The 24,939-nt window shown below is 37.7% G+C and overlaps 1 protein-coding gene across 1 annotated transcript; it reads right to left on the bottom strand.

Moving 5' to 3' along the window:
* Positions 1–11,538: 11,538 nt before the first annotated feature.
* LOC149819552 (chlorophyll a-b binding protein 6, chloroplastic-like) lies at positions 11,539–13,049 on the bottom strand. Its single transcript, XM_089985729.1, has 4 exons — positions 12,795–13,049; positions 12,599–12,701; positions 11,911–12,199; positions 11,539–11,804 (listed from the first exon to the last, which is right to left on the bottom strand). Exons 1-4 carry the CDS (start codon positions 12,974–12,976, stop codon positions 11,650–11,652), a joined length of 729 nt encoding a protein of 242 aa, XP_089841855.1. The 5' UTR covers positions 12,977–13,049; the 3' UTR covers positions 11,539–11,649.
* Positions 13,050–24,939: the final 11,890 nt, after the last annotated feature.

The following is a 24,939-nucleotide window of genomic DNA, read 5'->3' as shown; positions in this document are numbered from 1 at the left end:
TTTGATTTAGACTTCGTTTGGGCTTTCAAACAACCTGTTTTAAAAAACCTGTCAGAAATCCCTTCATGCACGATTTCAACAGCAAAACAGGCATTTCGCTCCTTAGCTAGTGTGCGGTAATTTAATGTATTTTTCTGCAGATTAGTCAGTATATTGACCGCGGTTAGTTTAACATAGATTAGTTGGTAAATTAGAAATTACATTTTATTTTATTATTATTTTTGTAATTTAGTCTTATTAGTTAATTTTTGAATTAGAATTAGTTATAATTTTATGCTCATTTTGTTATTCAAATACTAACTTTTTATTTTATGTTTGTTTAGGTTGACAAGTACATTGTAGGGTATAAGGACTATTTATGTCAAATACGAAGAATGCATATGTGGTGAAAAGATGAAAATACCCCTCTGCCCTAGAGAAAGCTTGAGCAACCGTGTTTAGAATTTCCTTTAGTTAATTTTTAGTTATTAAAGTATGACTTAGTTGTAATGCTTTATTTTATCATAAACATTTGCTATATTAATAAATTGAATTTTTAGAGATAATAGTAAATTTCATCCTGTTCCCTGAGGATTCAACTCGTACTCGTCACATTCATGGAAAGTCGGTTTTCAATATTTGGTTATTGATTTTCCCAAGTTTTTAGTAAAAAATATCTTTTAAAAATAACTCTTACAAAACTTCAACCAGAGAACCACTTGAAAATTCAACACCTTACAAACAACTTGTCGGGGCACTATCTTATTTATTCATTACAAGACCTGACATTGCACATGTCGTTCACACAACAAGTCAATTTCAACAAGCTCCTACCACTGTCCATATGGGAGCTATCTTATACATTATTACAAACAACAACAACTACTACGCCTTCATCCAAAAACAATTGGGGTCGGCGATATGAACCAACAAAGAAAAACATTATGGGTCTTCCACATGAATCCTTCTTCTCCATTCATTTCTATCCAATGCCATGTCCTCGGTGAGGTTCAAAGCATTCATATCCTTTCTTATCACCTCCATCCATGTCTTCCTAGACCTACCCCGACCTCTTTTAACTAATATATTTCCCCATTTCTCCATCCTTCTTACTGGAGCATCATTAGGCCTTCGTCGAATATGTCCAAACCACCATAAACGATTCTCTTTCATCTTATTTTCAATGGGTGCAACACCTACCTTCTTACGTATCTCCTAGTTCCGAATCTTATCTTTTATTGTATTTCCACACATCCATCTCAGCATACGCATCTCAGCTACACTCATTTTTTGAATATGATGTCTCTTGGCAGCCCAACATTCCGTACTATATAGTAAAGCGGGCCTAATAGTGGTCCTATAAAACTTTCCCTTCAACCACAATGGCATTCTACGATCGCACAACACTCCAGTTGCACTCTTTCATTTCATCCACCCAACCTTTATCCTATGATTTACATCTCCATCAATTTTTCCATACTTTTGAATGATAGATCCCAAATATTTGAAAGAACCATTCACTGGTATTTCATGCTCACCAAGCTTCACTACACTCCCATCACTACTTCGTTGCTTACTAAATCGACATTCCATGTATTCTGTCTTACTCTTACTCAACTTAAAATCTCTTGCTTCCAATGTCTGTCTCCATAATTCTAACTTAGCATTAACCCCAACTCTAGACTCATCAATCAAAACAATATCATCAGCAAACAACATACACCACGACACATTTTCTTGAATTGATCTCGTAAGCTCATCCATCACTATAGCAAAGGGCTTAAAGTAGATCCTTGATGTAACCCAACCGTTATAGGAAAATTGGTTGTCACCCCTCCACAAGTGCGGACATTGGTTACAACTCCTTCATACATATCTTTAATTATACTAATATACTTGAGAGAAACACCTTTATTCATCATTGTTCACCAGAGAACGTCCCTAGGTACTCTATCGTAAGCCTTCTCCAAATCAGTAAAAACCATATGCAAATCTTTGTTCCTCTCTCTATTTCTCTCAATAAGTTGTCTAAGAAGATGTATAGCTTCTATAGTTGATCTTCCAGGCATAAAACCAAATTGATTCTCCGATATCATGACAATATTCCTCAACCTAGACTCAATCACCCTCTCCCAAAGTTTCATAGTATGACTCTTGAGTTTTATACCACGATAGTTTGTGTAATCTTGTATATCACCCTTATTCTTATATAGAGGTACCAAAGTACTCTTCCTCCACTCATTAGGCATCTTATTTGTCCGCCAAATCTTGTTAAAAAGATTTGTCAACCATTCTAAACCTTTCTCTCCCAAGCATTTCCAAGCCTCTATAGGTATACCATCTGGGCCAACTGCCCTTCTTGATTTCATTTTCTTCAAAGCCTCTGCAATTTCTTTCTTTTGAATCTTGCGCATGAAGTCACGATTCATCTCATGAAAAGGAATGAAGAAGTCTCCAAGATCCTGAGCATGACTTTCATTAAATAGCTTATCAAAATAATCTTTGCATCTCTCCTTAATCTCCTCATCTTTGACTAAAACCCTTTGCGTTTCATCTTTGATACATCTAACCATACCCAGATCCCTCGATTTCCTATCTCTCATCTTTGCAAGCTTATAAATATCCTTCTCACCCTCTTTGGTATCCAACTTGTCATAAACCTCCTTATATACCTTATCCCTCGCGTTCCGAACTACTTTTTTAGCTTCCTTCTTTGCTATCATATACTTCTCCAAATTCTCATTATCACGATTTTTACTTAGATTTCTATAACACTCTCTTTTAACCTTAATAGCTAATTTGACATCCTCGTTCCACCACGATGTATCCTTACCTAGCGGTGCACCGCCTTTAGACTCACCCAATACCTCCTTAGCCACCTTTCTCATGCCACCCGCTATCTTATTCCACATAGATTCAGAATCCTCCTCGAGACACCAATCAACTTCCTTAACTACCCGCTCTACAAACATTCCTTGTTTAGCTTCTTTCAATGCCCACCACTTAATTCTAGGATCTATCATATGTCTATCCCTTTTGCGGTATTGTCTAATTCTAAGATCTAAAATTAAGACTCTATGTTGTGTAGCTACACTTTCTTCGGGTATAACCTTATAATCGATGCAACAACCCCTATCTCTCTTTCTAAGTAGGAAAAAATCTATCTGACTCATATTAACCCCACTTTTAAATGTTACTAGGTGAGATTCCCTCTTCCTAAACCAAGTGTTTGCTAACATCATATCATAGGACAAACCAAAATCTAAAATCCTTTCTCCACTTTTGTTTCTTTCTCCTATACCATAGCCTCCATGGATACTCTCAGATCCATCCCTACTAATGCCTACATGCCCATTAAGGTCACCGCCGATGAAAAGCCTTTCTCCATAAGATATCCCTTGTACTACTCCATCTAAATCTTCCCAAAATTGACGCTTAATGGAATCATCTAAACCTACTTGAGGTGCATAAACACTAATAATATTAATAATATTCGTACCTAATACTAATTTAATAAGTAAAATCCTATCACCCTTTCTACGGAGCTCAACTACATTATCTATAAACTCACGACTCATAACAATCCCTACTCCATTCCTATTCCTATTTTTTCCTATATACCAAATCTTATATCCCCAAGGTTCTATCACTTTTGCTTTCTCACCTACCCATTTGGTCTCTTGTAGACAAAAAATATTAATCTTTCTCCTACACATAACATCTACTAACTCTACCAACTTACCAGTTAAAGATCCTATGTTCCAAGTGGCTAACGTAATTTTATGGTCTTGGACTAACTTCTTTACCCCCACCCGTCCAACAAAGTGAGGGAACCCTTGCCTATTTGACACCACACCCTGGCGCCGGTGTGACGCGTCGCTTTCGGGCGACGACCTAGCAACCCTTGCCCATTTATCACTGCCTCCGGGCCTATAGAGTACAACGCGTCGCTCAGTAGGGAACGCCACAACGAAATTCTCATATTGGTTCATATTCATAGGGTATGACTAAGTTTTTATGCTAGCTGTCACAGGGCTACCACAACCCTCCTCCTTTATCTCGGCTTGGGATCGATAGTGTATAACTAAACAGTTATACACATGCGGAGTTTATCTTATACATTATTAGATATATTAAAATTTCTATTTTTCGAGGACTTTTTTCTGCTTTTTTCTTAGATTTAACTGCTTATATTGATGCAGATTAGGGAGGTGATCCTAATGGTTGACACTCAACTACTGGTTTCTATGTATTTTTAGGGGAATCATTGGTCTCTTGGAGGTATAAGAAGCAACAAAAGGTCTCTCATTCGTCAACTAAAGCCGAGTACAGAGTCATGGCTACAACCACCAGGAAAGTAGTCTGGCTAAGGCGATTGCTTCAAAACATGGGTCTTATGAGTATAAGAGCATCACAATTGTGTTGCGACAACAAAAATTCTATTTACATTGTTAGCAACCAGACATTCTACGAATGAACTAAGTATATCAAGATAGATTGTCACTATGTATGAGAGAAATTTCTCCATGGCACCATTGATCTTCCATATGTCTCCTCAGAATATTAACTGCTAGATTTCTTTACCAAACCTCTCGCTGCTCCTCGATTTCACTTTATCTTGGACAAACTTTTGGTTATTCAACCGTAAGTTTGAGGGGGAGTGTTAAATAATGTAACATTATATATAATGTAAGAAGATATGTAATTTTTTTTCTTTTATTTTAGTTATATAGTTTAGTTAGGATTATGACAGTTTCTTTATCTTTATTTTTTAGTTCCTATTTTTGGACATTTTGGACTTTATGCTTTTTTGACCAAAGTCAAAAAGCATAAAGTGAGAGAGTTGGGAGCCCAACGACTCCCTCTTTCCCTCTTCTTCTTGTATTATAAATAAGGGGTCCCCCCCCCCCCCCCCCCCCTTGTTATTTAATGTTTTTAGTGGGTGTTTTCCCAATCAATAGTTATATTTTCCCTCTTGTTGTGGTATACCTTTTCTTGGGTATTGTGTATGAAATCCTTGTGGTTCATGTGAATGATCCTTTCGATGGTCTCATTTGAAGATTCCCTTGGTGATAATTTAAGAACTTATCTTCTTACATGAGCAAGATTTTTGATATGTGATGCCATGTAAATTGAGATAATCTTTAAATTTTTTTGACAAAAAATTCTTCCCCTAAGTCTATTCAAAAAATGAAAATATCATTTTAAAATTTATTTTTAGTCATTTTGTGAAATGTTTGAAAATACAAAAAAACCTTCAATTTATGTTTAAGGAAGTAGATCCAAGTATGCCTAGAGAAGTCATCAACAAAAATTACATAATATATGTATCTGCCTTTTAATATGACTAGTGCAGGACCCCAAACGTTTGAATGTATTAACTCAAATGATCTAGACGAAAGAAAAGTTCTATAATAAAATGATAATCTTTTTATTTTACCAAGAATACAATCTTTATAGGCAAAATTTTCAGAATTACAAAATTTTTCTAAACTTGGAAAGTGCTGGATTTTTGATATAAGAGAATGACCAAGTCTTTCGTGCTATAGATCAAAATCTAATTTCTGAACTTTATAACAAAAAGTATAGTCAGAATACGAATAAAACCCAAATTTATCATCTTCTTTTAAGCCACAAGCGCCCTACACTCTTAGGCTATCTTCAAAAATCATGACACATTTTCAAAAATTTTCTAAGTATTGTCCCTTTTAGAATCAAATGAGCTATATTCAATACATATTTGTGGCCATAGTCAGGAATATGTGGTGAATATATTTCATATAAATTCTATAAGGTACAAAAATCCTTTTATCAATGATTTCCCCCCAAACCTTCAGAAAATATTTTCTCAAATTGCATTCATACATCATCTAGGTTTAGATTGTATCATAAAAAGGTTCATAGGCCCACACGCCCATCCCTGTTGGGTTATTTCACAAATCCATTTCTGAGAAATTGATTTTCTCAAAGTTATTCTGGTTTTTCCTCAAAATTGATTTCCTCAAAATTACCCAAGTTTTCTTCAGAAATCGATTTTCGCAGAATATTTTCTCTTTTCAAAAGTATTTTCTAAGTTCAATTTATGATTTTCCAAAGTTCAATATGTCCCAATTTCAGAGTTCAAATTCAGAGAAATCGATTTTCTCATAGTCACTTGGATTTTCTTCAAAATCGATTTTCTCAAAACACCAAGATTTACCTTCTTTAAAAAATGAATTTTCAGAATAGCATCTTTTTTTCAAGTACTTTCCAAGCCTGGCTCACGATTTTCAAGATATTCCTCTTCAAGAATTTCCAAACATTCAAAGCATACATCATGTTTTCAATCTGCATTTTCCAAAGTTTATGGCGCATGCCTGATTCTTTGTGCATTTAGGAATAGAACAACGATTTAGACAAGTTGAGCAAAGCAAAGCACTGGATTGATCCTTGGTTCGATTATTCCTGGTTATAGCGCCAGGAACGGTTGAACCTCGTACCGACAGGAGAGTCCCATTCTTCAGAATTTTCTTGCATTTTAAAAACAAAGGCGAGTCATTTTCAAAATCTTTTTCAAAGGTCAGTTTGACTTGCAAAAGTAAAATTTTACGATGATAGCACCTTAGATTTAGGATCCATAATTGAAGGCGAATGACCTTGATGTAGGTCTCCAAATAGCTTTTGTGCGTAAGGTAGTTCTTCTAGAGCTAGTTTCCTTAGCTCTTCTTTTCTTTTAGCTCTCGTTTGAGGCACCATTTGTGTAGTGTGTGCTTGTGAGTGACCTTTACTAAATTCACTACACTATTACAAGTCTTAAGAGGGGTTTTGTCTAATTTTAAGCTAGCTTACAAGCTTCAAGCAAAAAGTACATGAACTATTCTCAATTGAGCTCAAAAGAAAGGCCACAGTCGACCTCGGCTACACTTAGCTGATTTGTCAATTCTACCACACATGACAGTATACATTTAAGCACAATTCACTGTAGCAGGGGGAGGTTCATATAGCCTGCACTCGACAAGTTGTAATGCTGCTACGACAGCCTGGCTTGTATCTGATTGGCAGTGCAGTGGCACACAGTAGTGTGTGTTGTCTATCGTAGGGATATGCACACCGTAGGAGGCGTAAGGTGTGGAGCGCACAGAGTTGTGCTAGTGCTGTGTCAGATGTGTGCGCACGTCGTTGAGCATAGAAAGGCATTGCGGCACATGGATGCGACTGCGATGGAAGGCATCATGCAAAGGTTTGCGCATGTGATGAAGCTGCGGTACACAAGAGTTACGCGACAGAGGTGCTATGGTGCATAAGTGTTGCACGACAGAGGTGTTGTGGCAGATTGCTGCGCTTATGCAGCAGTAGGTGCGACATTTAGAGTCTTGCGCACAGGCAGTGTGCGACAAGGCTTGATCTGCTACTCGATCCTAAGCCTGTGGACAATCTCCATGCGCTTGATGCACTTTGAGGTGAAAGACCTTAAGTCTTCATTGTGAAGGGCCTCTCTTAGCCGAGAAACCTCCCTTCACTCGGTGTTGATAATGAAAAGGCTTGACTACCTCTGCACACTACAAGAAAATTGTGGATTAGCGATGGACGATATCCATCGCTAATCCGTCGCTAAACTGTTTAGCGACGGATTAGCGATGGATATCGTCCATCGTAAATTTTTGCTCGCTAATTAGCGTCAAAATTGTCTGTCGTTACTTCCGTCGTTAATTTGTGATAGATTAGTGATGGACATTATCCGTCGCTAAATTTTAAAAAAAAATAAAAAAAATTGCTCCCTGTCGGGCGGTATTCCGACAACAATAAGTCGAACTTGTACCGCACCCGACATGCATTGCAAAGGGACTGCCCGTCCTTCGATATCTGCAATGCCGTCCTTCGTGAATCGGTGCGCTCTTCGGCATCGCCGTCCTCCATGAATCGACGCGCTCTCCGGCGTCGCCGTCCTCCAGCAACCAGACGCTTTTCCTCGTCGCCGTCCTCTATGAACCGATGCGCTCTTCGGTGTCGCCGTCCTTCAGCAACCGAACGCTCTGCCTCGTCGCCGTCCTCTGTGAACCAGCACGCTCTTCGGCGTCGTCGTCCTCCAGCAGTCGGGCGGTTTGCCTTGTCGCCGTCCTCCGTGAACCGGCACGCTCTTCTGCATTGCCGTCCTCCAGCAACCATCTGCTCTGCCTCGTCGCCGTCCTTCGATATCATTCCTTCGGAAGTCGGTTTAAATCGCTTGGTCGGTTTAAATTTCGAACATGGAGAGAGGAAAAATTTTGTGCTCTTGATGGGCGGTTTAAATAAAAAATTAGCGACGGATTTAGCGAGGGAAAAATTTCCTCACTAAATCCGTCGCTAATTTGTTTTTCTTTTATTGACAAGTAGCGACGAAAAATTAGAGTCGCTATTCCGTCGCTAAGTAGCGACGGATTAGCGATAACATTTTTGCATCGCTAATCCGTCGCTACTTAGCGACGGATTCAGGATGAAAGTTTTTTCTGGCTAATCTGTCTCAAATTTGCGACGAAAAAAATCCATCGTAAATTTTTGTCGCTAATTAACATTTTTCTTGTAGTGGTAGTGGCACCCGTTGAAATGCGAAGCCGTTGACACTCATTTGAATAGGTGCTGCAGATGCAAATGGACTGAATTATAATGTGCGCGAGATGAAATGGAGATTCAACTCTGAAAGGTCAAGTACTCACATTTTGTGCAAGGTCAACACTGCATTCTTGACATCTTCACTTGATATGCTTGTAGAAGAATCTGTAATTATCGGATGTACGATGAGCATGATGCACTTGATGTTAGCTCAAATTTAAGTAGGTTAGCTTCAAACTAGCAGACATTGGCTGAAATGAGTTAGCTTGCGCATAAATATCCCTCTAAAAGAGATCTGAATGCCCTAAGGCACCAAAAGAGAAAAATCTCCTTTCCAAAAGACCTAAGTCAATTCTATTTCAATATTTCAAAAAATGAGCATAGCTCGCCTATTTATATAGGCCATACAAAACAGAATACCAAACAAACCAAAACCATTCAGTCAGTTAAAAATCATTCAGTTTCAGCCCAAACTGCCAAAGCCACTTGCAAGTGGTCCATGCCCATGGCGCTCTCATTCAACGAATCTGGATGGCTGATGTGGCGCATTCTGTTATACACTGCTGGCCTACTGTGTCACCTTCGGCTGACTCGTGCGCTGAAGTAGACGGTGCTGCTGAACTGGCCTACTGTCCATGCGCTGGCCGATTGCCCTCTGTTTTATTCCCCACGCTGACAACTGAATGCCTTTGCCCTGCGGCTGCGCCCAGCGTGGCTGCGCTGGCTGACACCACCGAATGCTCGTTGCGGTTTGCATCACAATACCGAATGCTCAATCTGCGGTTCGCATCACTACCTTCACAGTTCTAGTTCCATCACCAAAGGGTCGAACACACGCTGGATGAATCCCTGCATGTGTTTTCCTCTTTCGCGACAAGGTCCTTTCTCTCTCTCTCTGCCTCGCATGCGTGGGTGGACTGTATGCTCTAGTGTTGTGAGCATGTGTGGGTGGGGATTTTTTGTGTGCATTTGTGTTTCCTGGGTGGGGGTGGGATGAGATGGCCCAAAAAAAACGTTGCACCAAAAGCTAGAAAATCCCTAAAAATTGTTAGCGCTAATCTTTCCCTCGTCCTCTTTTTCCTCCCTTTCCTTTTTTTTTGGTTCTTTTCCTTGTTTTCTTTTCTCCCTTGTTCATTCTCTCTCATGCTCATTCCCTCTGTGTTGGGTTCCCAGTGAGCATTAGGTTCTTGGCGAACATCTGCTTGTCGATAAAATTTCCTCCGGCATGTGCATCGATTAAAACTCTCTCTTTTCTTTTTGCTTCCTCTTTCTCCCATGTTTTTCGTTTTCTTTCTTTCTACAGTGAGGGCTAGCCCCCTTTCTCTCTTTTCCTTTTGTTTTTTGGGGCGAGGGCACGTCCGTTGAAAGTTTGCAAACCCAGACAAGGAGATAGAAAGTTAAGTTGTTTTTGTACCAACCCTATTTTCTCCTCTTAACAGATTTTAATTTCTTTCTCCTTTTTACGTTTTCATTCTTTTTCGTCTTTTCTCTCCATTTGATTTAGATCTCATACTCTGATAATATGAATGTTTTATGCAGTTGCTTACTATTTTGTTGTTCAAGTGAGGCAACCAAAGGAGTGGAGAAAACAAGAACGATTTCTTTTGCTGAGGTGAAATATTTGTTCTTTAATCTCTTTCCTTAGCAAAACATTGTGTTTCCTTTTTATTGAAGGTGAGGATTTTTAGGTTTTCATCTTTTATCTGAAATAAGACTTTCTTTTTTTATATAAAAGTAGCTTTAAAAATGAAACTGAAAATTGTTATGCTAAAATTATTGTAGTAAAAATTATTGTATTGTAGTGAAATAACCATGTATCATCATCACGTCTCAAATTGTTGTCCACAAGCTCATATAGCTATGCATGTATATATTTGTCACACGACTTAAGATCTGATTCCCAAAATTGATGGTTAAGGTGAGCTCATGCAGCCAAGAAAGTGCAGATTAACTATTTGATGAAGTGCCTTAATGAGATTGCATGCATTTGGGTTGGCATTTGGATGCCAGACCTTGACCCATAAATAGAACCTGATAGTCACCGTGGGTAGAAGTTCATGGCCATTAATTTTAAAATCATGCACCTATGGATTTCAAACTTGTGAAGTTCCATCAGCTTGGTAGTGTTCACGAGTGCATAGGTCAATTGTGGTACTAAACCACTATAGCTTATGTCGGTATACTCATAATCTACGTATATCATGTTTAACATGTTTTATTTACTTTCTTCATGTTGGGCCATTTTTTAAACATCCCCAACTTCGTGAACTGTAAGCCATTGATTTTTCACTGTCAAAAAGTGAATCTTATAATACATTGGATATGAGTAAACCTACTATCATAAGGTATATCAAATACATCTGTAGTTAAATCTAATCAACTCAAACAAGGGAATGTACCACTTTAAAAGCCCAATAGACTCTCTCTCTTTCTCTCTCTCGCGCACACACACACACGAGGATGTGTATGCGATATGTGCTCATTCGGCATAATGATGCCTCTCCAACTCTCCTTGTTTTGATAGGTGGACCTGTCATAGTAACACTGGCGGTTCCATTTGTCATGGTTGGAATTTGGATGCAACCTTATCATCATGCTAACAGGAAAAATTTAGACGGGAGCTCAACAGATTTTCATAGATCGAAGCAAACTGCATCATGCAAGGCACCACCATTCAAAGTGATTGCATTTTTTTTTTATTTACACGGAGAAATCACCCCAGGATCAGAGACCTAGCCGTGCTGGCTTTGCCTGCCATACTTACTGTCACTGTCGCCACAGTGTAAAACTCCATGGGCTTACCCCTTGCCCCCAGGGACTTCTGCTTCTGCAAGGGGTGACGGCCATGAGATTTGAACCTAGACCAACTACCTAGGTTCCATCCCACTACGCCAAACCCCTTTGGGGTTATTCAAAGCGATGGCATGAAATTTGATGAACCAGTAAAAGGATATAAGTTGAAAAACTTCCGCATAAGAATGACACCATTGGTAAGCAAGAAACCTTTCCTTTTTGTTCTTTTGACATTGGTAAGCAGAAATAACAAAAGAGGGAACCACAAAAAACGCGTTATAAGTTCAAGATGGAATTTTATAGTGGTGTTCAGTAGGGGAGGATGGATCTGGGAATGATGATGTCACCAATGTTCCTGTGCCATGGATCAGCAAGGTGAGTAGCCAGATTTTCGAGTGGCCCCGTTCCAGGATATGCAGATTGCTGCACACAGAATCCTACAAAAGCGAGAAGGGCGAGTCGGCCTGTGGATTGACAAGAAAAAAGTAGGTTAGGTGCCGGAGTGGTTTGGGGAGAGTGGAAAAAAGCAATTAACGCCCTGGCATGTCTGAGGGACCACTAATTACTAACCGTTCTTGATCTCTTTGATTTTGTATTCCTTGAGCTTGACAGGGTCCTTGGAATAACCGAGTGGGTCGAAGGCACCACCCGGGTACTTCTTTTTCTCGGGGTCTTTCTCCATGCTGCGCTGGTGCTCAACAAAGGCAATGGCTACGAACTCGATAACCAGGATGGTGGGGAGGGTGCCCCAGGGGACGGGGTTGCCCAAGTATGTTGCCTGCCCACCAGGCACCGCTGCCCATTCCTGAGCATTCACCCAGTTGCCCAACCCCAGTGCCTCAGGGACCAAAATCCCTGGCTGCATAAAACCAAAACCCATACATCAGTACCAACGATCGTCAAGGCCAAATAATAGATGTCAAATCTCTCGGACGTCTGTTTTCTTTCAAATCCGAAAATTAGTTTTCGAATCCAATGGTAATTTTCCCGGTTTTCTCATGCCTTGAGAATCATGCCCTCTTTTTTTTCTAAATCGCAATAGTCACTCCCTTTTGAAACGGACGATGGGGCGCAAGAATACATTATACACTCCCCCATTTCCATTTTGTAAATCGAAATGGAAGGTGGAGGAGTGCTCTGTAGATTGTCTTAATTATCATGTTTTATTTTTTAGCAGAGGAGGAGAAAAAGAGCATTTTTTTTTTGGATAATAAAAGAGTAAAATTCAGATGATGGTTTGCTTTGGATAGATACATACAACTGCAAGCATCGCCCATCTGCAGTGGATAAGCTCGGATTCCTTGAACCTCTCCAGATTTTCTGGTACCTCACCGAGTCCAAGCGGGTCAAAGCCGAAGTCTCTGCACAACAGAGAGTAAACAAGGGGTTTAATTTAATTAGCATGGAGAGAGAGAGAGAGAGAGAGAGAGAGAGAGAGAGAGAGAGAGAGAGACCCTGGTGCAGAGCCATCTAGATAGGGAGGGCGTGGCTGGCCGGGCATCCATTCAGCGGACATGGTGAAGCGATAAGAGGCATTTGAGCAGGTTGGCAACGAAAGTGGGTTTATGAATTTAGACTTTGTGGGAGACAAGGAAGGAATGGCTGCCACTCCACAGGTCCTCATCATGCTCGCCATCTTCCCTCAAAATTTTCTCTCTTTTTTCCTCAGCTCTTCACTAGATTGATAGATTGGGTTTTGAATGGTGATTCGGAACCGTAATGCTCTAATATAAGAGGGAGGGAGGGTCTCCTCGGCTGGCAAATCCAAACGACTGCTCCTATTGGCCACCTAATCCAGTAACTTGGATTTCATTGGGCCAAGCTGGAGGACGCAATCTGTCTCTCCGCTCAGACTATCCACAAGAATAGGAGCGGATCAGATGGGCCCCTCAATCTGACGGTTTCCAATTGAGGTGTATGGTTCCCCAGTGAGATGTGCAGTGGATATTGATCATCCTCAGATTTCAGATTTCTCACTTCTTAGTCGGGCTGTCTATAACAGGTTTGTATCAGGTACTCACCCAACCCGATTCGAACCCAAATTCTCGGGTATAAGTAGGGGTGGCAATCAGGTCGGGTCGGCGGGTTGGGAGGTCAGGTTGGCGGGTCAGAATACCTCAACACGGACACGACCCGTTTATTAAACGGGTCGGATGTGGCAAAGACGAACATGACCATTTATTTATTAAATGGGTAACCCGACATGACACGGTTAACCCGTTTAATAAACGGGTCAGATCGGGTCGACACAATTACACGACACGGCGACCCATTTATTAAACGGGTCGACCCGATAACATAGACACGATAACCGACCCGAGTAATCCTGTGAGGAAGCTGGAGGGAGAATTGTCTGTCCCTCTGTGAGGAAGCGGGAGGGAGAATCGCTCCCCCCCCCCTTCTCTCTCTCTCTCTCTCTCTGAGGGCATCGAAATGGCGTCCCTCGCTTTGTCATGCGCCTTAGGGTTTCCCTCTCTCTCTTCCTGTAGATCCCGCTCTACCATCGCCCCCAGATCCCACGCCAAATCTCTCCATTCCTCCCCCAGATTGCATCGTCCTCACCGACCGTCGTCTCTTCGCCTTTGCCAGAACCCTGGCGCAGCGCGACACTCAAGCCCTTGGCCGCTTCGATCATCGACGAAGTCATCCTGTGGTTCGTTCCCCCGCCTGTCGGGGTCGCCAGGAATGCCTGGCAGCTCCTCGTCACCATCGTCAGCATCATCACGCAACCTCTTCCCGCTCGGTGCCGTAGCCCTCATGGGCCTCGGCGCCTCTGTGCTCACCAAGACTCTGACCTTCGTCTGTGCCTTCTTGGTGTTCGGTGATCCCATTCCCTGGCTCATCGCCCTCACCTTCTTCTTCGCCAGAGGGTTCATCAAGACCGGGCTCGGCAACTGGATTGCTTACCAGTTTGTTTCCCTCTTCGAAAGCTTGTCTCTCGTGTTGCGTCATGAGCGTCAAGTTAATATATATAAACGGGTTGTGGGTTGACAGGTTCGTGTAAACGGGTCGACCCGCCTAACCCGTTTATTAAACCGGTCAAACAGGTTGGCGGGTTGGCATACCCCTAACATGAACACGACCCGTTTAATAAATGGGTTAGGCGGGTCGACCCGTTTACGTCACGAACTCGTTTAAGCCAAATCCTAACCCGGCTAAGAAGCGGGTTGGCGGGTCGGGTCAGATTTTGCCACCCCTAGGTATGAGCATGGAAAGTGCCGGCAAAGGCCGAATGGGCTCAGTGGGCCTTGGGCCCTTACACACGGATGAATACGTATTTTTTAATTTCATAAAAAACAAAAAAGAAATCACATTTTTTCGCTATTGTTGAAGAACATATGTCATCGTGAGTGTCATTAAGGCATTGTTTTGTTATTGCAGGTAGATTTTATCGTTTTGACGGTTAGAAATTTAAAGATATTTGTAAGGCGGTGAGATCTGTTGACAAGAATGCTTGGTTACATATGCGAGCAAGGGCCTCTATCCCATCCGGTATCATTCATTCACTCAGTATATGCAATGTAACACAAATCCCGGTTGTAGTAACATGTATATCAATTTGTGAGATATTGGTTTATTTGTTAATATCAATTTGTAATATATTATGTTGAATTATCGTATATTGATTTGTAAGATATTATGTATTTTTTAATATCAATTTGTGAGATATTGTTTTGGTTGTTAATATCGATTTGTAATATATTATGCTGAATTATCGTATATCGATTTGTAAGATATTATGTATTTTCTAGTGTCAATTTGTGAGATATTATTTTGTTTTTTAATATCGATTTGTAAGATATTATGTGTTTTCTAGTATCAATTTATGAAATATTATTTTGTTTGTTAATATCGATTTGTAATATATTATGTTGAATTGTCGTATATCGATTTGTAAGATATTATGTGTTTTCTAGTGTTGATTTGTGAGATATTGTTTTGGTTGTTAATATCGATTTGTAATATATTATGATGAATTGTCGTATATCGATTTGTAAGATATTATGTTGAATTGTCGTATACCGATTTGTAATATATTATGTTGAATTGTCGTATATCGATTTGTAAGATATTGTGTTTTCTAGTGTCGATTTGTGAGATATGGTTTTGTTTGTTATTATCGATTTGTAAGCTATTATGTTGCTTTGATACAGTGATTCATTCAATCGTTTCTTTGACTTGCTTAACTAATCGGTAGTCGTTGTTATATGCATCTTGAATAAATCATAGTAAATGTATGCACTGACTAACACAAACTGATATTTTGCTCATGACAGTGTTGAGCTTATCAACTAGTTGCAGTGAAGATGATGTATCTCAATCATTGGAAAGTCATAGAGCAACGAACATCCGTACTATCGACGCACCTGAAGAAGTGAATATGTGCACTAATGATGCACATGACAAAAAAGGTGTAGACATTGGATTCACTATTGACTTGAATATTCCAGCAGACGAAATGCAATTTGATAATGAGGTAGATGATCATGACAGTGCACTTGATAAAGGTGTAGACACCTCAAGTCTACATGATAGTACACTTGACTATGTTCCCGTAAAGGGAATGCAGTTTAATAATGAGGAAACTGCATATAAATTTTATAATGATTATGCCTTAAAACTTGACTTCAGTGTTAGAAGGTATTCTTGGGCAAAAAATGCATAGGGTGTCGTGGTGAAAAAGGCATATGTTTGTTCTAAGCAAAGTTGAAAGAAGTCAAGTGGAAATCCAACAAGGAGCAAGTCAGGTTCAAGATGTGGTTGTCCAGCGAGAATGGTGTTAAGAACATTTTTGAAAGGAAAATATGTAGTTTGTACTTTAATTAATGATCATAACCATGAATTAGCCATTTCATTTATGACTTCTATGTTAATGTCACATCGTAAAGTAACGTAAGCGCATGCTGCAATTACTGAAATAGCTAATAGCGTCGGTATTACACCAAGAAAAATATACAATTTATGCGTGCACATAGATGGTGGTCACGAGAATGTACCATTCACACCTATGGATCTAAGAAACCACTTGAGAAAGAAGAGGTCGGACAACATGAAGAATGAAGGAATATGTTCTTTGGTTGATTACCTATATAAGAATTCAAGCAATGATCCTTGTTTCTTTAGTGCAATTCAACTGGATGAAGATGGGTATATTGTGAATATGTTTTGGGCATATTCAAAGTCAAGAGTAGATTATGAATGCTTCAATGATGTGTTTGTTTTTTATACGACAGTGAAGATTAATACGGAACAATGGCCATTTGCGTAGTTTGTCGGAGTGAACCATCACTCACGGATGTAAACACCCCAAATTTTCCTCATCCATTCTCAGACACCACTCCTTTCGCAAATGCCAACCCCTGTAGGTTAGTGTAGGAGTCTAGTCCTAGGTCAATTCCAGTTTAGGTATCATTTCACCCCTTTTCATTAGAAAAATTACCATTTTATCATTAGGTCACCTTAGATCCCTGTCAGTTAGAGTCGACCAAGCTCATTTTTAAGTTCAGAACAGTTAGAATGTTTGTCATTTCTAGCTCACTTGAGCTCACGATGAGCCAATCCTGTTAATCTCTAACCATTTCGGCTAAATTTGGTTCATTTCCTCATAAATGAGCTCAATTCTAGCTTGAATTGTAGCCAATTGTCTCTGAGTCAGTTAATCCCAGTTGACCCTATCCGCCTGAGTCGAGCTTGAGCTCACCAGGAGTTCAAGTGATCCGAATCCAGTTCAATTCCATTTCTCTTAGTCTAGGAGTCCACTTTAGCTCATTTCAGCTGAAACTGAGCTAACCCTTGTCAGTTGAGCTAGTGTTTGAGCTTTAGATTTAGTTTATCTCAATATTTTTGATCTTCATTTTAGCTCAAACCCAGTGCATTTTTGTGGTCCATTTCACTCCAGTGTGCATTTCTCACAAATTTTCTGAGAATTATACCATTTCTTGATCATTCAGCCTAGGAGTTTGTTCGAATCAGTGTCATTTTAGTTCTTCTGAGTTTAGAAACCTTAGGATTCAGATTAAACCAGTCAAGGCCAGTCCAAACCTCATTTCTAGTGTCATTCCATGCCCTGCAGGGGCAAAATCATTTCTCAAATTATTTTGTCTAAAATATCATTTTGTCATTCCCGCAGCTGGTACAACCATGAATCAAAGCTCAAATCAGTTTCTTTTCTGAAAATTTTAGTCATATCTGAGACCCAATCCACATTTGGATCAGACCCAATGTCAGATCTGATATTCAATTATCAATTTTCATCCCCGAACAGGAATGTTTAATTCTTTGTTTCTCCCCGAGGCCCGGGACTTCAAATCCCTTATCCAGGGTCTTGCATTTTGTATATCCTTGGATGTGATCACACGTCATTGCTTGTCATTTCATTTCATTGCATGTCATTCTCGAGATCGAGCATTTTGGTTTTTCAAAACCTTCAATCCAGATTCGAGTTTTAAAACTCTCTTTCAAAATCGATTTAAAAAACCAGGGTTTTAGATCGATATTTGCCATTTGTCAACCCCCGGGATCTTGGATTCTTTTATTTCAAAACATTTTCCTTAGAAAGCGATCTGAATTCATTTTAATCTCAAATTTTAACTTATCTCAATTCTCGTATGGGACCCATTTAGGTGGTCGCTTCTAGATCCTTTTTTTCATCCAAATTTCTTAAATTTCAGAGTTTTAGTTAGATTAAGACTCTGTCTTTTCACCTTTTTATACTTTTTTAAAATTTTATTTTGGTTTTAAATCAGAGGTAGCCTTATCACTTGCCCATTTCTTTCATTTTGGCTAAAATTTTAGAGTTTTAGTCAGACTAGGATTCTATCCCAGAGTTTCAGTCAGATTAGGACTCTACCTTTTATCTCTATTTTCATTTCTTTTTAAGATTTTTTTTTCAAAATCTTTCATTTTGGCCAAAATTTTAGAGTTTCAGTGAGACTAGAACTCTATCCCAGAGTTTAAGTCAGATTAGGACTCTATATTTTATCTCTATTTTTACTTGTTTTTAAGAAAATCTTTCAAAATCTTTTGAAAGAAATCAAAATTTTAGAGTTTTAGTCTGATTAGGACTCTGCTCTAGAGTTTCAGTTGGATTAAGACTCTAACACTGACTTCATTTTTGAGAAAATCTTTTAAAAACTTCTTCATTTATCTTTCAAAAAATCAAATTTCAAAATTCTGGGACTTTATTTCAGAGTTTCAATCGGTTTAGGACTCTGTCCCAAAGTTTGAGTCGGTTCAGAACTCTACTCTGATTTATTTTTTTAGTTTTATTTTACTTATTTTTCGAAAACCGATCAAATTCTCAGAGTTCTAGTTGAATTAGGACTCTATCTTAGAGTTTCAGTTAATTAGGACTCTAACCTTGATTTCGTTATTTTGGTCATTTTCACTAATCTCTAAGAAGATCTTTCAAAACTTCTTCATTTGTCTTTCAAAAACCCAAATTTTAGAGTTTTAAAATTTTAGGACTCTAGTAAAGAGTTTTAGTTAGTTTAGGACTCTAATTTTCTCTAATTTATTCTTTGCTTTTATTTTTCATTTGTTTTAAAAACTCTTTTTGACCTTTATTTTAACCTTTTCAAAAGTTCAAATGCGGGACCCATACATTTGGCACCACATTAGAGGGGTTTTCAATTCATTTAGGACTCTAGATGATTTAAAACTTTGGTTTTTATCTTTTGTTTCAAACCCCTTTTGAAAACCTTATTTTTAAACCCTTTATTTTCAAGTTTTAAAATTATTTTTTAAAAAACCAAATGGGGCCCACAGTAGGTGGAGCCACATTTGAAGAAGTTTAGGTTGGTTTAAGTCTAGTTAGTATTCAAGTTAGGTTAGAAGTTTGAAAGAATCAAATTTGATTTTTAAAAAAACTCTCCATTTTCACTTTGTTATTTAACTTTGATTTTTAGCTTTTGCTTAAAGTTTTAAAAACCAAATGTGGGCCCATAGAGGTGGCACCACATTTGACGTCATTTTAAACTAACTAGGACTCAATTAGGTTTAATTAGGGTTAGTAGTTAGTGTTTTAACTAGGTTAGAAGTCTTTTCCCTTAATTAGATTAATTAAAAGGAGTTAAAAAAACTCTCTATTTAAGAGTTGGAAAAAGCTATAAAAAGGGGCTATGGGGGTCAACCAAAGGATGCTTTCTCATCCTCTCTCTCTCAAATTCGTGTCTCTCTCTCTCCTCCAAGTTTCAGCCCCTCCTTCATTGCTGCCCAAGGGACACTCAAGATTGTATTTTGCTTTATTTCTCTTTTCTTTATTTTAATTTATTATTTATATAAATTATAAATATTAGAATAAGAATTTAATTTCCTGCTTAGAATATGACTGTATTGCATATTGTTTATTTTTTAAATAATGTTAATGTTTGATGGATGATGATTCATGCATATTCGAATTCACAATGGTCTACATGAATGACACGTACACTCGCTTCTAAGGAGTTGATAAACTCGATTGAGTTCGTATTTGTGGCCATAGTAAGAATACGAACAATATTCAGATTTACCATCTTCTTTTAAGCTACAAACGACCTACACTCTTAGGCTATCTTCAAAAATTATTGCAATTTTCAAAGTTTTTCAAATATTTTCCCCTTTTAGAATCAAATGAACTATATTCAATATGTATTCGTGACCATAGTCAGGGATATATAACGAATTTATTTCATCTAAATTCTATAAGGCACAAAAAATCCTTTTATCAATGATTTTCCATAAATTTTTCAGAAAATATCTTCTCAAAATTGCATTTATACATCTTCTTGGTCTAGATTGCATCATGAATAGTTTTTTCACAGGGCCACATGCCCCTTTGTTTTGATCAATTCAAAAATCCTATCTCAGAAAAAATGATTTTCTCAAAGTCATCTGAGTTTTTTTCAAAATCAATTTTCTCAAAACCCTTGATTTTTCAAGAAATTTTCAATCTTTCTAAGTTCAATTCATGATTCTCCAAAGTTTCAATACTTCAAAATTTCAGAGTTTCAATTCAAAGAAATCAAACTTCTCAAAAATTATTCAAGTTTCCTTCAAAAGTCGTTTTTCTCAAAACCTCAGGATTTCTTCTGAAATCAAATTTTTTTCTCTTCAAAGTATTCTCCCAATGTGATTCACGATTTTCAAAGTATTCTTTTTCTAAGTATTTTCTAATATTTGAAGCATACTGATTCTTTGTGCATTTAGGAATAGAATATCGATTTAGACAATTGAGCAAAGCAAAACACATGATTGATCCTTGGTTCGATTACCCCTGATTATGGCGCCAGGAACGGTTAAACTTCGTACCGACAGACGAGTTCCATTCTTCAGAATTATTCTACATTTTAAAACGGAGGTGTGTTATTTTCAATTTTTTTTTAAATGTCAGTTTGACTTGCAAAAGTAAAATTTTGCAATGATAACAACAGAGTTGCATATTAGGAAACACTTTTTTGTATGACCAAACCAATGAAAGCTTTGAGTGATTGTTCAGAGTATTTACACATGCAATGAATGGGAAACACCCTGGAGCTGTACTTAGAGATGATGATCATGCAATTGCGACTATAGTGTCTCATGTATGGCCAGATGCACATCATCACCTATGTTTGTGGCATATCTTTCAAAATGCAGCAAAGAACATAGGACACATTTTTAATCAGAAGACATGGTTTGATAAAAAGTTTAGAAAGTGTGTACTTGAGAGCATAGATGAGGTCACCTTTATGTCTGATTGGGAGCAAATGATTCAGATGTACGACCTTGAAGACTGTGTGTGGTTATAATATTTATATGTAGACAAAGAGAAGTGAGCATTGATATATGAAAGACAATACTTTTGTGCAGGTATGATAAACACATAAAGAGCTGAATCTATGCATGCTACACTGAAAAAAACCTTGTATTCATGTTTAACAATGTTTCGCTTCATGAAACAATATGAATTATTTGTAGACGGTCTTAGATAAAATGAGCTTGAACAAGAAGTGAAATGCTTCAACACCCGCCCTGTAACTTTGGGCATGAAAATATTGACGCAACCTGCAGATCTGTATACATTGACTGTATTTGAATGGACTAAGAATGAGGTTATACAAGTCATGAATTGCAACATATAAGGACGTATGCAAACTGAGAATATGCATAAATACCATGTTGTATGAGAGGGCGAAGAACATCCAAAAAGGAAAGAAGAACATGTTACGTACAATGTTGACAACATAATATTTGAATGTACGTGCAAAATCTCTGAATTTAAAGGTATTTTATGTCGTCATGCATTAAAGACAGTTAATCAATAAAAGACACAATAAATACCTGAGTCATATTTAATACGAAGATGAATGAAACAAGCAAAAATTGAACAACTGGATACAAATATTGTCAGTCCATCTGTTGTCGATGAGAAGTGTCACCTAGCCTTCCGTTACCAATAACTATGTAGGTCACTTATGTTTGTTGCATATTTGGCATCGAAAAGCAAAGAAGCCTATGTATGTATGAGAAAAGTGTTAAGAGAATTACTTAAAAAAGTGCAGTTAATTCACCATCAGTCTGTTGCAGTTCATGAAGACCAATCTAAGAAAATAGGATCGAACAACGTAGGTGAAAATCACACATCCCCTGACCCTTATGAGAAGTCACGTCAAAGTGTAAACATCATCTTCGACAAGTAGGAGTAAATGTTGTAGATTATGATAAAAATATTCACCTAGCGAAGGGTATCAAAAGGAAACTTGCCTCTGATCGTAGTTGTCGGAGGACAAAGGGTTCACTAGAATTGGTTGACAAGAAAATGTCTAAGAAACAACCAACCCCTAAGCAACCAAGCCCTTCGCATGAACAAGTATGTAATACAGTATATTGCTTCCCATATAAATTGTATTACGTACAACTTATCAATATATAACTTGTGTATTTTTCAACGTGCAACAATACCCTACTGACATGCACTACAACGTTGGAACCTGCAATCCTTCTGACCTATTTGAGTGGAACGATGACATGAGTTTTACAAGTCTTTTGGTATGTAACAATTTGAAAGGATGTTTGCATTTCTTGTTGAACTTAATATAGTGTCTGATATTGATCTCTTTCATGACAGACTCAATTCAATTCAAAAAAATCAGATGGAACACTAGAATCATGTGTGGATTCTTCAACTACAAAAATAGTTGTAGCATTTAACTTTCATAAGTGTAAATCGTTGTAATGTTTAACATTCTATAATTCTTTGTTGTAATTCTATAATTCTTTGTTGTAATTCTACAATAGAAATCATACTACAAATATCATAAAAATTGACACTAGAAAATACATTATATCTTACAAGTCAATATACAACAATTGAGCATAATATATTATAAATCGATACGGCAATTCAACATAACAGCTAACAAATTGATATTAACAAACAAAACAATATTTCACAAAAATTGGTAGAAACGATTTGTCCTACCGCGATTTTCACAATGACTGATAAAAGGCAAAAAAGTGAAAGAAACAACAAATCGACATGATGTTTATCGATAACAATATCTTAAATCTGTATAATATCCTATAAATATGCAAATCGATAACTTATCTTACAAATCGATATGGAAATTCCTATTGATAACTTAGAAATCGATATTAAGAATCAACATACAAATCAATATTAAGAATCAAAGCAATATCTTAAATCGATATAATATCCTATAAATTTATAGTAGACATCATGTTAGGAAGCAATATCTATAAATCAATGATAAAATATCATAAAAATCAAGAGAAAAATTCCTATTAATAGCTTAGAAATCGATTTTAAGAATTAATTTATAATATATTATGCAATATTACATCGATTTGTAAGATGTTATGTGTTTACTAGTGTCGATTTGCAATATATTTATATTATTATTTTGAAACATGTGCTTGCGGAATTTACATTATTGCGATTTGCGCGCTTGAGGTGGCGATTTGCATATTCAACACACGTGTGCCAGGTGCATAATTTTGGTTTTTGGATCAATGTGAATTTTGTACATAGTCTTACAAAATTTGTATTCACAGTATACAAAATCTGTTACAAATGTCTATACAAAAAAATGTGTCATGTTCGGCAAATTGAATATTGAACCAAAGATTGCTATCTCTCTCTCAGCAGTAGAACGTAACCCTCTTCACCTTATCCTTGAGAACAAGTAGATGTTTAAAACGGCTTCCTCTTACTCTTGGGGGCCTCATGTCCTTCATTGCTTTTTAGGTAATCTTGCAGTGTGGGTTTTTATATCTTCCGTAATTAGAAAATCCATTAATTTTTTGCATAGTTCTGTGTGGAATCCAGGTATATCATCCTGCAAAAAAAAATGAAAGTCAGACCAATATAGAAATGTCGTCACCAATAATATAGGATAATAAAATATTTTTAATTGTACAACATACATCAGTGAATTTTGGTTCTCGTCCATAGTATATTGCTTCAATATACTTCATTACAAAGACACCACAATCGATGCCATTATTTTTTAAAGAAGCATCATTTACGACGTGAAGCCTCCACGGGCCAATGACGACACCCAACATGTCTCTGAAAAATCTAACTTGTGGTTTATGCAAAAGCAAATAAATTCTGAGTCACGGTACAAGATACAATAATCTTATAGATAGAAACTTACCAAATGCACAATGTCACAGTCTATACCACCGTTAAAGTCCAAGGAGTTGTAGAACCATATTTGTTGTTTTCGTACATCCAACACGTATAAGACCCAATGCTTTTTCGATTGCCACAATGTAGGAATCAATATTTGCAAATCAATTATAAAATATCTTACAAAATCAATATAGAAATACATATTAATGACATAAAAATCGATATTAAGAATCAGCATATAAATCAATATTAAGAATCAAAACAATATCTTAAATCGATATTAGGAATCAACATAGAAATCAATATTAAGAATTAGAACAATATCTTAAATCAATATGGAAATTTCTATTAATAGCTTAAAAATAGATATTAAGAATCAACATATAAATCAATATTAAGAATCAAAACAATATCTTAAATCGATATTAAGACTCAATTTAACAGAAAGAAGACATGATCGTGAATTCAAAGTGTGAGATTGAGTACGGTTAAAGAAAACTTGTCCGCACAAGCCAAATAGTATGCATTCACAAGAACACTCCAAGCTTGTGACACGGGAAACAGATCAAGTCATGCTGAAAATGAGTGTTTTTGCTCATGTGGACATCGTTTGCATTTTGGATAATTGCCACCTGGTTTTGTTGACTTTTGAGCTTTTTAAAATGCACATCGGATGGCCACGAGCAAAAACACTCATTTTCAGCATGACTTTCCTGTGCCACGATACTAAAGTCCATTTCAATTAGAGGATAGTAAGATCCAAAATCCATCCTATTTTTCATCTCTCTCAATTGAAGCCACGTAGGAGAGCAACCAACAGAAATCATACTTAGGAAGGCGCTAAGCACACGCGCGCCGCGTGCAGGGGCACCGCGCAAGATCAATCGTGGGTTGAAGACCACAACTACTTCACAATTAATTAAAGCGGAGGGGGCTTGGTGGGCCCCACTTTCCATATTCTGTTCTGCCTGCCATCGACACTG

This window comes from Nuphar pumila, chromosome 13 (assembly GCF_984573655.1).
Source record: "Nuphar pumila chromosome 13, dmNupPumi1.hap1.1, whole genome shotgun sequence".
Classification (NCBI taxonomy): Eukaryota; Viridiplantae; Streptophyta; class Magnoliopsida; order Nymphaeales; family Nymphaeaceae; genus Nuphar; species Nuphar pumila.
This window is presented reverse-complemented; position numbering and strand designations above follow the sequence as displayed.

What these genes read in the sequence shown, in the direction of transcription:
- LOC149819552 (XM_089985729.1), bottom strand. Translation starts at nt 12,976, where the DNA reads ATGGCGAGCATGATGAGGACCTGTGGAGTGGCAGCCATTCCTTCCTTG. An exon ending in CTAGATGGCTCTGCACCAGG is followed by an intron (nt 12,702 to 12,794) that starts GTCTCTCTCTCT and finishes TCTGTTGTGCAG; the next exon opens with AGACTTCGGCTTTGACCCGC. An exon ending in AATCAAAGAGATCAAGAACG is followed by an intron (nt 11,805 to 11,910) that starts GTTAGTAATTAG and finishes GTCAATCCACAG; the next exon opens with GCCGACTCGCCCTTCTCGCT.